The following is a 16,206-nucleotide window of genomic DNA, read 5'->3' as shown; positions in this document are numbered from 1 at the left end:
AAAAAAAAAAAGAAAACAGGCTAAGGGTGAGGAATGGGAATAGAACAGAGAACGATAACTGTGGTACTAAGTATCTTCAGCTGTGCTGAGGCCATACAGCTACATGGTAAATGAGTAAGGCCGCTGTCACCACAGCTGATGAATCACCAAGGGGACCCCCGTCTGTCCGTGGTTCCGTGGTTAGTGTTGGCTTTAAAGGCACAGAGCAGGACCAAGTCTTTTTCTGTCCCAAAGGGTGAGGAGAGCAGAACTAGGCGATGTCCACAGCAAAGGGAAGATGTTTGATGCAGAGGGGGTTAAATGCTGACAGCTACTCAATAAATTATTTTTTCAATAAAATTATTAAAAAAAAAAGTTAAAGTGGCTGTGGCTATGCAGTGGGCAGCAAGAGGCTCTGTGTGTGTGTGTGTGTGTGTGTTATCACGAGGTGCAGTGTGAGAAGCCCAGAAAGGGAAGAAAGCTTACCACATCTGCAGTGGTCAGCAGAGCGGGAGTTGGGATCTGCCTTGAGCACTGAAGTCTGGAATTAGTGTCTCTAGGTGAGTGTCCGCTTGGGAATGAGAAAGGGGCATGCAAGCGTTAACAGTAGTTAATGCTGTATCTGTGTGGTGAGTGAACAAGCTACTGTATGCATGGGGTAGCAGTGGGCATTATTATCCTCATCTAAACTTATTTTTAGATTCCTGAAACATTTTTGTACTTCCACCTTTTTGAAGCCATTTTTGTACTTCCACCTTTTTGAAGCAAAGGGTTAAAAAGTAGACTAATGCATTTTCTGTATTAGATCAATTTTATAGACAATTTAGTGGCCAATTATTCTGAAGTAAAAATTTAATAGTTATTATTACTTTTCAAAAAAGACAGAGTATGCAGTTCCGGCTGGTCTTGAACTCACTTTTTAGACCACGCTGGCCTCAAATTCAGAGATCCTGCTGCCTATCCTGTTGAGTGCTGGGATTAAAAGTGTGTGCCACCATGCCTGGCCAAATTATTTCTTAAACTGCACTCACCTGTAAAACAGAATGTACTAAAAGCTCTACTGTGTAGTATCACAGGCCTCAAAATGTAAAAATACAACATGATGTAATCTATCATTTAATTGAAGCCTACTTTGCTCCAATCATGGAAATTTTTTGACTTAATTGTGTGTGTGTGTGTGTGGCCAGCTCAGCCCACCTGGGGGCGGGGGTGGCTGGCATGTGGTGCTGGGGGATGGAACCACGGTCCCTGTGCTTTGCCAAGCTTGTTCCAAGTAGGTGCTTTAGACCACTGAGCCATCTCTCCAGCCCTGAAAGATTGTTTTTACTGTGATAAGATCAAGTTTTAGAAATACTTGAGGAAAGTGAAATTATTTTCACAAAATATCAAATGTATTCTGTATCACTTTCATAATCAAATAGAAGCAGCCGTGGAAAAAGTGCTACCAGTGGAGATTTGTGAATTAATCAGTGTCAGGTTTCTTTATTCATCCTGTCTTTTTTAACCTGCCTTAAGATCTGAGTGGGGCCTCTTGGATTCTGCACCCTTTTACTACTTAGTATACATATGCTGTCAGAATACCACACAGAGGTAGGCAAGCCAGCAGCTTATGTACAAAAAGTTTACATTACTAAAAACAGATGGAAAAGTCAATGCTTTTCTTGGTGTCCAAGTAAAAAATACTGCTTAATATCTGTAAGGACAGCAATTTATTAATGGAAAAATAAAGTTTTGCCAATCTTCTTTGGTGCCACAAGCTTGAGGAACAAGGATAAAAAGGGAAAGGACGAGAGAGAAATCCGCGTAAGATATTCATTATAGTTGGTATCTAGATCTCCCCCAAAGCCTCATGCACGCGCAGCTGGAGCTTAGCGGAGGTGACTGGATCGTGGCAGCACAGAAGTCTTCAGTGGGTCAGCCCAAGTCCAGGTTTACTCTACAGCATGCATAACGCTGGGAGGTACAGCCTGCCAGAGATGGTCACTGGGAGTGCGGCCTGGCAGGTCATTCTCCTTGTTCTCTCTGCTTCCTGCGGGCCAGGCTGCCTGACCGTGGAGCCAGTCTGCTAGAGACTGAAACCTTTACAAACTGTGAGCCAAAATAAACCTAAGTTGTGTCAAACATTTTGTCTCAGCAAAGACGAAATCAAAGTTAAATACTGATTCCAAGGTAAACACTAATTCTAGAAAGAAAATTTTAAATGAAAATTAGTGTACACAGAAGATATGTACTATATTTTCTGTGTATTCCTCATATATATTGAATATGAATTAAAAAAAAAAACCATAATGACAGAAGTCCTACATGAAGGGCCAGACTGGGAAAGGGGAAGACAGATGTGCAAGAAGACCTAACCTTTACCTTCTATAGTAGAAAGTTGGTAGATAATAGTTATAATTTGTTTTTAAATGAAAAAAACAATTCTAGAGGGTGCAGAGAAGAAAATATGGCAAAGTTTTTTTTAACTCACATGTCTAGGTTTTAAGAATTAGAATATAATCTAAATTCTGTATCTATCCTTTCATCTCTGGCTGTTACTTAATTTTTTCTGAGATTCATCTCTACAGTGACAGTTCTAAGAAATGGCTTAGGGGCTGGGGAGACAGCTCAGTGGAATAAGCGCTTCCCTGGCAAGTGCAAGGGCCTGAGTTTAATCCCTGGTTCCACCAAAAAGCCCCCCCAAAACAACAAATAAAAAAAGAAATGGCTTACACACACAATACATGGTCAAATAAATGCTGCAATTAAAAGCTTGTTATATGCAAATGTGGTGCAGGAATAACAGTCAAAAAGGAAGACTGACAGTGGGAGTAAGAGGCAGGCAGGATGAGACAGAGAGCTAACATTTTCCTTATGATGTAGCAGAGCTGTGCAGGGCAAGCCTGTGTTTGTAAATTGTCTTCTATTAAAAAACAAAACAAACCGAAATAGGAAACTTAATCTCAATGTTTTGTTTCATTCTGTATATCCAAATACTATCATTTTAAAACATATCATTATAAACAAATTGAGATTTTACATTTTGTTTTATACTACTACTTAGAATCCAATGTGTACAGTATTTTTATATTTTGAGCATATATCAATTAAAACTGGCCACATTTTAAATGTTCAAAAGTCATAAATGATGAGTAGCTACCATACTGGACAACACAGTCTATGGTAATATTTAATTTTGAACAATATAGCCCCAGGGGCTGGGGAGATAGCTCAGTAGAATAAGTGCTTGCCTGGCTAAGTGCAAGGGCCTGAGTTCAATCCCCCGTTCCAGGGGGAAAAAAAACCAATATACATGATCAACAAGGTGTGGTGGCACCTGCCTGTAATCAGCATGTCAGAGTGTGAAGCAGGATTGACAAAAGTTTGAGGGCAGCCTGGACGACAGGGTGAGTTCTATGTAGCTGAACTACAAAATGAGACCTTGTGTCAAACAAAACAAAAGCAATTAGAAATGGATGATAAATTACAGAAAGAGACAAAAATTCACAATAGTGTATTAACCCCCCCAAAAACACTCTAAAGATGAATGCTGTAGCTTCAGTTTACAAATCTATAGAAAATAGAGAAGAACACGATGTTAAATGGCATGTCAAGAATACAATTAGAGGGCTGAGGATATAGCTCAGTGGCATAAGCACCTGCCTGGCAAGCACAAGGTCCTGAGTTCGTTCCCCAGTACCCCCCACCCCCGCACTACCAAAAAAAAAAAAAAAAAGAATACAATCAGCAAAATTCAGGTTACAGTAAACTCCTAGTAGACAAGTAATCCAAAAAGGAAATTTTTTTTTTTTTTTTTTTTTTTGTGGAACCGGGGATTGAACTCAGATCCTTGCGTTTGCCAGTCAAGCGCTTATCCTACTGAGCCATCTCCCCGGCCCCATAAAAAGGAAAATTTTAAAAATGAAATGGAAGATGCATGACTTTACAAGAAAACATAAATGAGATTTATAAAGGAAGAACAATGTATAGTACTTAATTAAATCTCAACAAGAAACTAGTTAACAATTATGATATTTATAAGATAATTGAAAACTTGAACTTAATTTCTGCTATTTAGGAAACTGTTTATTAATTTATTTTAGGCACAATAGATTTTTTTTTTTTTTTTGAAGAGCCAGTATCTTTTAGGAGTACACACTGAAATATTTATGGATAAAATAATATGAAGTCTGGGATTTGCTTCCAAGTAACATTTGAGTTGAGCAGTGGAAAGGCATTTAGACAAAATGAAACTGGCTATCAGTTGGCAATTACTGAATCTGGTTGCCAGGTACACAGAGGTTCATTATATTGTTTTATCTGTTCTTGTATGCTGTTTTAGATTTCCTACTGTAAGCTGCAAATAAAACCATGAGTTGTATGTATTAATTTAAAAAATAAAAATTTAAAGGAATATAGGAAAATTCAAAGGAAAAGTTTATAGTTATAGTTAATTGTGATCATTACTCGGCCCATCCCACCCACGGCCACATTAACTCCTTCAGATCAGAGAAGAGTATTTTCTCCTGTAGTTACTCTTTCCAGCTCATCTGACACTTGCCATGAGAAAACGGAGCTTTAAATACATATCCAAAAAAAAGATTCTCAGAAAACAACATGTGACAAATTCAAGACAATGAATTCAAGACACTAGTCATCATGGCTGGAGAATTTACTTTTATTTTTGTTTTATTTTAGGAAGTCAACATTGACTATTCCATTGTTCACAATTAAGCTATAAAATTTTTAAATTTTAAATTGTACATTAATATCCTATGACTCCAGATTTATCATTCTCCTTCAAGTATGAAGAAAATGATTAATTTATTATGTTTCACAGACAGCACAGTCTCACTGACAAAACACTTAACCTGAAATCCTACACTCATGAGAATTAAGAATACCAAGATCACACTTGCCTGCAACCTAACTGTGTTCCTGGCTCAGGACACCCTTGTGAATCTGCATGTCTGCACTAACACATAAAATTAAACTAGGGCATACTGATTTTATTTAAAAAACTTTTCATAGCAGATTAAAAATTAACACAAAAATTTTACCAAATTTTAATTATGGTGTTTTAACCAATTAAACTTTGAAAAAGCCTGTTTAATTGTTAATTGTAAATACTTTGACGTGAACTTTTTAAAATTTGCCCAGCACTTCAAAATTGTTATGGAATTCATATAACTTTGAAAATGTCAAAACTATGCTATACATATTGCACTCTTCTGCTAGATTGGGCTAGTTTTTCCATGGCAAGATAACAAAACTACTCAATAAAATACATTGTAAAAATAATAGGTACTTGATTAAATTCCCTGATTATTTTGAGGATTTTGTAAGGTCTGATACATTAAATAGTTTTAAAGAGATTAAAACCTCATATGTTGACTCTTTAGGTCCTTTTCTGGTCCCTCAATGACCAAAGAGAATTTTAAACAAATGTTTTGTTTCCTCACTAAAAAGCTACAAGTTCTATTATCCAAATTAATAATATACTACACAAGAGCTATTAACTTTCAAGTGCCTATGTATGTCTGTAGGTTCCTTTGGAACCTTTCTAACCTTTTATAATGAAGCGATTTTAATCAATCATGTACTAAAATTAAGTAAAGAAAAACCTGTTTTTCAAAAATAAAATCACTTCCCAATTTTGCTTGACAGAAACAAGCTATTCATTTTCATTTGTGTTCCACTGAAGACATTACTGAAATCTGTCCAATGGGTTATATCCAAGAGGTCCACTATGAAATTCTTCGGAATGTTTTAAGATTGGCTGTAGCTAGAGTTCTGACTTCCATTTGGACCCTGCTCTCCTTCACTGTTCAAATGGGGAAGAAAGAGATTTTATACTAATTAAAAGACACATTTCTAGCACACAGATAAGCTTAACTAATTTCTGAAGTTCACTATGTTGCGGCATAACTCTATAAAACAAAAATATTCCAGATCATAGATACTGATGTGGAAGAATTAAAATCCAGAAGACTAACATTTGTTTTTATGTTTTTATTCATATGTAACTTTGTATCTTCACACATAACAAGCAGTCTGAAAGTTAAGTGTCCGTATACACTGAAAAAATTTAGAGTATGGGGTATCACTGTTATTACAGGTATCACTCAACATAGATTACAGCTTCTTCTGAACAAGTTTCCTATAAAATTAAACATATAAAATCCTCTACTATTTAAGAAAATCAAAGGTGATTTTTTTTAAAAAAAAGTTGTACAATGGCATAAAATTATACGTAATTACAGCAAACTTTTTAAGTTAGAAAAAAATGGTAATTTCTTGTAAAATATTCAATATTTAAAATAACAACTAAAGCTGAAAATACCAGTAAATGTGGCAATAGGATCATTGCCTTATCTTCTCCACCATCATCTTGAAGCTTCAGGCCCTGCCACTAGTGGAGAATCACTCATGGAATTTCTGCAAAAAATGCATCCAAAGGTAGCTGTTTGAATGGCTGCCTTAAACAGCTCCTTGTATAAGTACTATTCCTTTCCAAATTCTAACATTAACCTAATCAGTAGTAATATATAAATCCATGTTAATGTATATGATTATCTCTCTAGATAAATGATTAAGATGGGCAGCATTTATTTTCTTTCTCACCTTTTTCCCTACCCCAAATGATCTGATATACAGCGAGGGCCCAGAACCACTGAATTAAACAAACAGATCCCATTTAAAACAACAACAAATCTCTTAGAGCACATTTCTCTAAAAAAAAAAAAAAATTAATGTTTTTTTTTGTGTTGTTGATCACAGGGTCATTCAAAGCCAAAATTCTTTATCGTGTCACTCACCAAAATTTTTGAAAACTGCTACTGAAATTTATAAAATAGAGTAATAGCCAGTAGTAGGGGAGAAAGAATAAAAAAAGAAGGCACAGAGACAAATTGATACAGAACTACTTGAGTTTATGTACAGGATGTAGCTATATGTTGAGGGATACCTGTAATAGACCTCCAATATGTTAGCAAAATGATCAGATTGTGTTTTTCTTTTTAAATGAGACATTTTCAATCTGTGAAGTCATAAATTTAAAAAATTAACAAGAATTATGAAGTTTTGGTAGAAGTTTTAAGAACGGAAAAATAATCTAAGAAAGATCAGAAATGAATACAATATATAAAATGAGATCAATAATTAAATGTCTACAAAGTACCTGTTTGGTGGTGGTTTTGGTTTTGGCATCTTACTAAGAATAGATGCCATCTCTTTTCTCTCATCGAAATTCTTCCACTGTTCATATAATTTTAAAATAACCCTGATTATTTCCAAAATCTAGAAAAAAAACATTTGAAAAATTTTCAGTGGCAAAATCAGCAATATTTATTACATGAAGAACAAATATCACATGCAAGACATCCTTCAGAAAGCAGTAAAAAAATCTGTCCATTAGTACTCTGGTTCAATTTCAACAAATTTGAAAGCACTATTTTTACTGTCCTGCCACTTAGGCTTTTCCTCCGAGCATCATATCTTTCAACATGTCTGCCCTATCCATTTTTACCAGTATCGGCTGTTTTCCTTTCATTCCTGACATCTTAAATGAAATAAAATAGTAAGGTACTAGAAACTGATTCTAATCATGAAGGAATCTGCTACAATAGAGCACATTTCTCTAATACTAGTTGTTTCAAAAATAAGGAAAAGCTGGGCATGGAAAAGCTCTAATCCCAACCCTTAAGAGGCTGAAGCAGGAGGACTGCTTTTAGTTCCAGGCCAGCCTGAGCTACACAGTGAATTCAAGGCTAGTCTGAACTACATAGTGAGACCCTGTCTTAAAAATTAAAACATAAATAATTTAAAGGAAGGTAGTGCATGTTAAGACACTGCTTTCTCTTTTAATTACTGTACATATAACTTAGGATGAAGTGGCAGCTGCAATCTGTCAACCCAGTTTCCAAATTAGTCCTTTCTTCCTGATCTGAGTAGACCTTGTCTTGGATTAATTTTATTATTTTCAAAATGTGAGCAGAAAACATCATTTTGCCACAGACTGATGATGTTACACAAATTCACAATAGTATTTAACAGTCACTAGGAAGCTTTTAAGATAATCCTGGAAGTTCAAGATTACTTTGCAATCGATCAAATCAAAAGTTTACCATTCTATTTAACTCTAAGCCAAAATGAACTAATCAACATCTTCTCACCAGACACGTGCTTATTTTTTACCAATAATCTTAGTCTGATGGACACTTATGATTTTAGGCTCATGACATAAAAAATGACATTAATTTTTAAATGTTTAAGTTAAAATAGTTTAAAGAATACCTTCTCCATATCCACAGAAAGCTCTGCAAACCACTGCCTGGCATCTTTCTGCTGTACCACAGAGGCTACATGTAGAGAAGCTGCAAAGAAAATGAGTGATAACTGCAAAAAAGGTCTTAGAAGCAAATATTTTCACAGATTTCATGTACATTTTCTAATAGTACTTTAAACATTATATAGCTACACTGAGGGATTACTATTGACCATCTCATTAATCTGAAATAGGTAGAGGGCCGGGGAGATGGCTCAGGTTCAGTAGAATAAGTGCTTGCTTGGCAAGCACAACGGCCTGAGTTCAATCCCTGGTTCCACCAAAAACAAAAAAAAAAAAAAAAAAAGGAGAAAAACATTACAGGACCACATTAAGGTTCTTGACAAGTGTTCCTTTGCTGTGCACTGAGTCATGGACAGTAGTGCTATTCATGCTAGGAACAAGACCTTGGCTAAATAGATTGAAATGTTTTGGCCTATAAGAGAAGGCAGAGGCTGCAGAGAGACTAACCAGAAAGAATAAGGGCTACAGGGATGGCAAAGCCAAAGCACATGTTTCCCCTCTTTCCTGCCTATCGGATCCCAGCACTGACCCTAGACACTAATTCAGAGTCTCTCCATATGCAGTACTTTGTAAGATCTGCCAGTGCTACAGAAGTATAAGTAATACCTACTTGTCATACCTGATGTAAGAAGGCTAACACATACCAACATTTAAGGAATAAATAAAAAAGAAAAGCAATAAAAACAAATTTAGACTAGTGAAAGAATAGGAAAAGCTAAAGGGATTGAGTCATGAACATGGAAGCAGCAAAAGCCACAGAACCTTATAATGCCTGGGATACAGCAGGTGCTATTTAGTACTCTATAGGCTATCTCATTTAACTTTTTTTTTTTTAATTACAGGGTCTACAGGATCTCACTACACAGATCAGCCTCATGCTGATCCTCCTATTTTCAGCCTCCCAAGTGCTGGGATTACAGGCATGCCATCATGCCCAGTCTCATTAGCTGTTTTAGCCAGCATGGGAATGGCACACTGGAGATTCAATCCCAGTCTCTGCAACTACCTAAGCAGGCACTTTAGTCTACTGAGCTACCTAGCCAGCCTTTCATTTAACTCTTGAAATGACTCCATTTGAAGTTATTAATATCCACAAAGGAAACAAACTCAGGGAGGTTAAATAATCTTCTTAAAACTGTAGAGGAATCAGTTTAAACCTAAGACCACATGACTCTGAAGACTCTACTGCTCTGCCTTCCCTAGACTGTGAAATGGCTGATAACTTTTTCTAGCAAGACAGAATCAAAGGTACTATTTCACTCAATCCCTGAGTACTTAGCTAGGTTTAGGAATTGAAAACCAGGCCCAGTTATATGCTAATATAACATTAGTAGGCTTAATTTTGAGCTTCTGTCCATAAGCAAACAAAAATGTTCTATTTAGACTGATTAAAATTATTATTACTTAGCCTTTTCGAGACAGGGTCTTGCTATGCAGTTCAGGATGACCTTGAGCTCACTTTGTAGCCCAGGCTGGTCTTGAACTCAAAATGAATCTCTTGCCTCAACCTTTCGAATGCTGGGATTACAGGTGTGCTGGGATTGCAGTTGTGTGCCAACATGCACAGTGAGACAAATTAAAATTATTTAAAAGACTAAAAATGGAAGAGGGTGGAGTAGTGCAATAATCCTGATTTATGACAGTTGTGGTATATATTATGGAAAGTTCACATGCAAGGATTAGTTTATTACATCATAGAACATAAAAACAAAGTAAAAATAAAATGAAATTTATAATGACTTACATAGGTTTATAAAAATTTAAATAAAGGCACACCATACTTACATACCTAAAGCTATCATGAAAGGAGGATACAGTAGGCACAGATCCGTTCTGTAGGTATCATTCACTATCCTCCTATAGGAATGCAAATCATATTATTACTGAAAGTAGAACTACTTTATCTGACTGTACATTTCCTCCCAGAAAGGTCCACATTCCCCATCTTTGTACACTTTTTCCCCCTTTTCCATTACTGAGCACAGCTACAAAGACAAAAACATCAAGGCAAAAGGATGGATACACAAATGTGACAACAGATAAATACACATTACTGAACAGAATTTTATATATTAATAAATAAAACATATTTGAAGTTCTGAAACTTCATAATTACAATACAAAATAAATACATGTGTAATTTTGTGTTTTTTTGAGTCAGAGTCTTACTAGTAACTCAGGCTGGTCTTGAACTCATTATGTAGCTCAGGGTGGTCTTAAGCTCATGGCCATCCTCCTGCCTAGTCCTGAGTGCTGGGATTAAAGGCATGTGCCACTATACCCGGCTTATAATTTTTTAAAACTTTGAAAATAAAAAAATTTTTTTTTTTTTGGCTGGCTCAGGCTGCCTTAAGGGCAGATCCAATGCAGCCTGTGGAGGTGGGAATCGAACTGCAGTCCCCAGCGCCTGGCTGAGTTTGCCCAAGCAGGTGCTTTAAACAACTGAGCTAACCCGCAAGCCCCTGAAAATCAAATTTCTGAAAGTATAAAAATTTATATGTATGGGGAATACTATAAAGATACGCTGTTCTCTCAAAGACAAATCAGCTCTAATTTTTATGTAGTCTTACTCATACAAATCAAATTTTAAAAGGTGTATTTAGCAGAAAGATACACACAATGTTTATTTTTTGAGCATTTATACTACTGTAGTGTTAAAATTCAACAGATAGCTATTTTGCTCAGCATAAAGTATCTTGGGGCACTAGTTTAGTAACTTTAAAATACTGAACTTCACATTTAGTAGTCAGCCTCCCTGTCTGATTAATGTGTCACACTATTAATAACTTCTGTTCTAATTACCATGCAAGGGGAAGCAACATGTCTTCTTGGCCCATGTCCTGCACATACTGGAGCAAAGGTCTATAAGGATGATACACTATCAAGCAACAATCCTAGAAACAGTTTAAAAAATGTGTATGTATAAAAACAGATTTATTACAACACAAAAAAGATATCATTACCCAACTGATTTGTCATCGTGTATTTCCAAATGAATTTCTCTAACTCATGCTTGCTTCCTTTCTAGTCTCTTAAACCCTATGGCAGCCCTAACTCTACTGTAATAGAGAAAGCAGGGCTCTCTCTGAAATATACCTTGGTAAATCGGTTGGCAGTCAGTCAGCATCCATTCATTCCCTTAGAGACTCAAAGTGTCACATCTGCAACACACTGAAACCTCTTATTAGCCTATAAATCCGTAATTCCCAACTGGAGGAACAGAATTCCACCAAAGACAATCTACCTTTAAATAGTACCACACACATACACAAACTGTGTATATTATTTGCAGTGGCCTAATGTCCTGACTTGTTTGCTTATAATCCTACATTATAGTTACTATAGAACAGAAAAGTTTTTCCATCCTGAGTAGATTACACCAATTATTCTACAGGCTTCAAAGAGGAGATTGGTGATGATGTTACTAGGTCATTTTGATTTCACCATCACATGACACACCACTTAGTTTTTAAGTGTACTTTCCTAGAATTTATTTCATTAATTTCTGAATTCATTAAATTTATTTTATTGTGTCACAAGAAAAAAACACACTTACCATTAATTCTAAAAGATAGAATTCACATTCTAGTATCTGTTAAAAAAATATTATCAGTGTCAATTACATGACTCTCCTCAGTAATATAACTTATAGAAAGCAATTCATCGAACAGATTTACTAAAAAAATTTAAATCAAGAAAAGTCACTTATGACAAAGACAACAAATTCACTTTTACTATTATATAATTCATAAAATTATGGTTTTAAAGCATTTAAATTCTTAAAAGAAAAACAAACCCCTCATACACAGTTATTTTTGGGAGTGATCTTGCTTGGGATTAAAGCCAAGGTCTTATACATGCTAAGCCCACACCCTATGACTGAATTACATCCCTATCCCAGTAACAATACATTTGGTAAAGAATTTTAAAACAAGAATAAATTAACAATGCTCAGCATTTTCATGACTTGTTATTTAAAAAGTTCTGTAATAACTTCAGATATTTATTACTGTGCTACTAGGGATTAAACCCAGAGGCCTTCACTACTACCACCTTTGATCCTTTTATTTCTATTTTTCAGACAAGATCTCACTAAATTTCCCATGCTAGGCTCAAACTTCAGTCTCCTGGGTAGCTAGGAGAAAGTACAGCTGTGTGCCACTATGCCCAGCCTTATTTTTACTTATCCCCCCCAGTATTAAGGGCCAAACACAGGCCCTTGCATGTGCAAGGAAAGAGCGCTACCAGTGAGTTACATCCACCATTACCTGGGAGCTTTTAGAAAATACTAATGCCAGAGTCCCAACCTGAAAACCCTGATATAGTTTGTATGGAGAGGTCTCAATGAAAAAGTCCTCAAGGTGATTTAATGGGCTGCTATGGTTGATAGTTGCTACTACAAAGTATTTTTAAGAAATAAAAGTTACTTAGTGTTAGCAACATAAATTAATGAAAATTAACATCTACAAATATAAGTAATATGAATATCTAAATGAATATGAGTATTATATTCTTGTGGTATTTAAAACTAATTTCAAAAAATAAAAATAAAGCTATTTCTAGAAATATTAAGTTTATTCTAGTGTAAAATTCAGCTAATTTATATATTGTTATTTTCTTATCTTTTATTATTTTTTATATATAGTTTTGACAAATACTTTATACAATATACTTACATGATTCATCCTATAAGGAAATTCCTTCGGGAAGGCATATGAAAATCTAGTTTTTACTGCAGAAAACAACAACAATATAAAGTAGAAAAATATAAAAGTGAATTAAACCAAAATTCCTTTAACACAGTATAGAACAGTGGTAGCGAACTCATGACATGCATGCTGCAGTAGGCTATTTTTATCACTGAAAGTTCTATAAGGTTCACCACCACTAGTGTAGAATATTACAGGGTAAGGCTAAATCATTTTCAATAGATACCCTTGAAAATGCTTATAGATCTAGATTTTTGTTTTCAGGGGAGGAAAAAGACTAGATGTCAGGAATCTGTATGCCTTTATCTATACAATGAGAAACATTCATAAAGAATTCTGCTTAAAACAATTAAAGGCTTGAAAAAAAAATCTCCCTGTGTGTGTGTGTTTTTTTTTTTTGTGTTGTGGGGGGGGTCTTCTAAGTATTTACAAATGTTATATATTTGTATAGCATTTATAGGATGAAAAGATAATATATTTCTCTTAGTGGTTATCTTTAAGATGTAACAATTTTTAAAGTTAATCTATCCTTTCTGAACTTTTATATCCATTATATCCAAAAGATGTAATAAAATACAAATGAAAACCCAATGTTAATGACCAGTCTTCCATCTCCTTAAAATGGCATGGATTAACAATTAAGATATGGCCAGTGAGACCCTAGTCTTTCAAGGTCAGTGAAGACTCAGGACACAGGAGAACATATACTATAAGGTTGTGTAATTTAGTTGTGTCCCAAATTTTCTGATCAAGGAGATTATGGAGCCACAGAGGAAAGTGATCGTGCCTAAGGTGAGTCACATGGAGAGACAACATTCTCTCAGGCTTTCACAGAGAGCAAACTGGTCAAGCAATGGCCATGACTCATCCACATGGCTGACACTGACAAAGGATCTACAAACTGCGGTACAGGGTTTCAGGATAAATCTTTTTAATTTTTTTTATTTTATTGAGAAAAAAATTGCAATGTGACAGCTTCAAAACAGGATGGTAGGAGAGTTACAACAATTAATAAGTTGCATATTGTTGTTTTTGTAGTAGTCATTCATAGCATAAGATGCAGACATGATATCCTGTCCAAACACTGTTAGTACAGATCTTTCTTCTTAAGGATAAATCCTGAGGGGACTTGACTGACCTTACCAGATACAAAAGTTACATTTCTTGTTATATAGGTCTTGCTTTGTCTTGGTCTTAACCATCCAGCAGAAAGGTATAAAAATGAGGCATAAGGGGTGAAGCTATGTTGGTATGCTGGGCTGTAAAGCGCTCAGGTCAACAACTTCTGACATTACCAGTCCTGCGGATGACCTACTACTATTATGGACTACTGGACTATATTGGAATATTTTGCTGAATTCACGCACCTACAATATTTAAATGACAATGGAATACCCTTCTCTGACAAAACTAAACAAAAAAAGGGGGTACAAATGAATGACCATTTTGTATCTGTATATTCAAAATAGGACAGATATATAGCTACATTCTCTTAATTCAATGAATAAGAAGATTTGTTCTAATAGTGTTTGTGGAAAGGATGTCATGTTTTCAGGGGAGGAAAAAGACTAGATGTCAGGAATCTGTATGCCTTTATCTATACAATCTGTATGCCTTTATCTATCACACTCCCCTGCATCTTGTACAATGAATAACGACGAGACAACAATGTGCAATGTATTTATTATTGAAACAGTCCTACTGATCGGTTGTGGAACTGTCTCATTGCTATTTGTTTCTCAATAAAATTATTAAAAAAAAAAAAAAAAAAAAGATATGGCCAGTGAGATAGCTCAGTGGTCTAAAAGCACCTGCTTGGGCAAGCTTAGGTAAGTGCAGGGACTGTGGTTCGATCCCCAGCACTACATGCCATGCCAGCCCTGCCCCCAGGGCAGGCTGGGCTGGCCACAAAAAAACAAAAACCAAACAATTAATATATGACATGGAAAATACTGGAATATACCTCTCAAATAGGGGGATAACTCCAAAATACAAAAATCAGCATGGGTCACAAACTTAAAACACAAAATGTCATCTTCTACCTCTCCTATACAGATTACAGAAAGAACTTTAAAAGTCTGATCTGTTTTTTGTTAGGTAGTATCTTTTTTTGTTGTATCTGTAAGGGTGGTATACTTAAATTATAAAGTCAGTATCAGAGGTATAGATACAGACTGTTATTTTAAAATGCTATTTTCTTTAATGTCAATTCACAGATAACTAAACTGTCTATTTTCAGATAAAGAACTAAAGTACCTAGAGAACACAGCTATTGAGACAGAACTAGGGCTTAAAAGTTAGCCTGACTACAGAAAAAGTATTTTTGTTCCTATGCCATGCTCTTCACTTTGGAGGTTTGAAAATGTAAAACTCCTATCAAAGACATACATTACAGTTGCAAAAGACATAAGTTAATCCATAAGAATGAAATAATAACTGGTTATTAGGAAACAATAAAAACAACAAAATTAGGAAATGAAATTTTTCTTTATAAAATAAAAGCCACTGAGGTGATCATTTTGGACAGCTATTATTCTTTTGAACATTAAAAATAATGTCTTGCCGGGGAGATGGCTCAGTAGAATAAGTACTTGCTTGGCAAGCACAAGGGCCTGAGTTCAATCCCCGGTTCCGCAAAAGAAAACAAAACAAAACCCAACATTAAAAATGTCTTAAAGATAATATTTTAAGTGGTTACATCTTTTAATTTTATGTTTTGCCAAATATGCTAGTCATACAGGTATCCTAGAGAGCTGTAAATAACCACAACCAATCTGACATCTCATAAACTAAAAAACATAAATATATTATGGGATTTTCTTTAGAAAGCAAGATATACTTTTTGCACTTACATACAGAAGTAGCAGCAGCAGTCAATCTTGCATTGGAGACTACTCCAAATTCCTATGTACAAAAAAGTAGATGAGATGAGGTATGCATTAACTCAGAATTTGTTAACCCAATGATATTTGGTTTGTTCCAAACAAGGCGTTTCCCCTATATTTATAATCTGTTCAGTTTCTACCTACTTGAGGTATGAAGTATTTTTCTAAGTGCATTACTTTTCCTTAAAACTATCACAATTTAAGATGAACTTTTAACAATATAATTTGTAATTTATTGATAATTTTAATAATTTTATAATTTAATTTTAAAAGGTTCCCAAAAGCCCTAAAGCAACTATGCCAG

At 35.1% G+C, this 16,206-nt stretch overlaps 1 protein-coding gene across 2 annotated transcripts in view; it reads right to left on the bottom strand.

Annotated features, from left to right (window-relative positions):
* Positions 1-5,568: 5,568 nt before the first annotated feature.
* Positions 5,569-16,206, bottom strand: part of Ccnc (cyclin C) — a 27,023-nt gene continuing 16,385 nt past the window's right edge. The window contains exons 5-12 of one of the 2 annotated variants that reach the window (XM_004645919.3): positions 15,870-15,921; positions 12,985-13,040; positions 11,865-11,900; positions 11,111-11,202; positions 10,098-10,165; positions 8,254-8,333; positions 7,139-7,257; positions 5,569-5,782 (exon numbers count right to left, since the gene is read on the bottom strand). In XM_004645919.3, coding sequence (XP_004645976.1) covers positions 5,728-5,782; positions 7,139-7,257; positions 8,254-8,333; positions 10,098-10,165; positions 11,111-11,202; positions 11,865-11,900; positions 12,985-13,040; positions 15,870-15,921 — 558 coding nt within the window. In that variant the 3' untranslated portion in view covers positions 5,569-5,727. The other variant, XM_004645922.3, reaches the window with a different exon arrangement.

The sequence above is a fragment of the Octodon degus genome, unplaced genomic scaffold (genome assembly GCF_000260255.1).
Source record: "Octodon degus isolate 3935 unplaced genomic scaffold, OctDeg1.0 scaffold00244, whole genome shotgun sequence".
Lineage (NCBI taxonomy): Eukaryota > Metazoa > Chordata > Mammalia > Rodentia > Octodontidae > Octodon > Octodon degus.
This window is presented reverse-complemented; position numbering and strand designations above follow the sequence as displayed.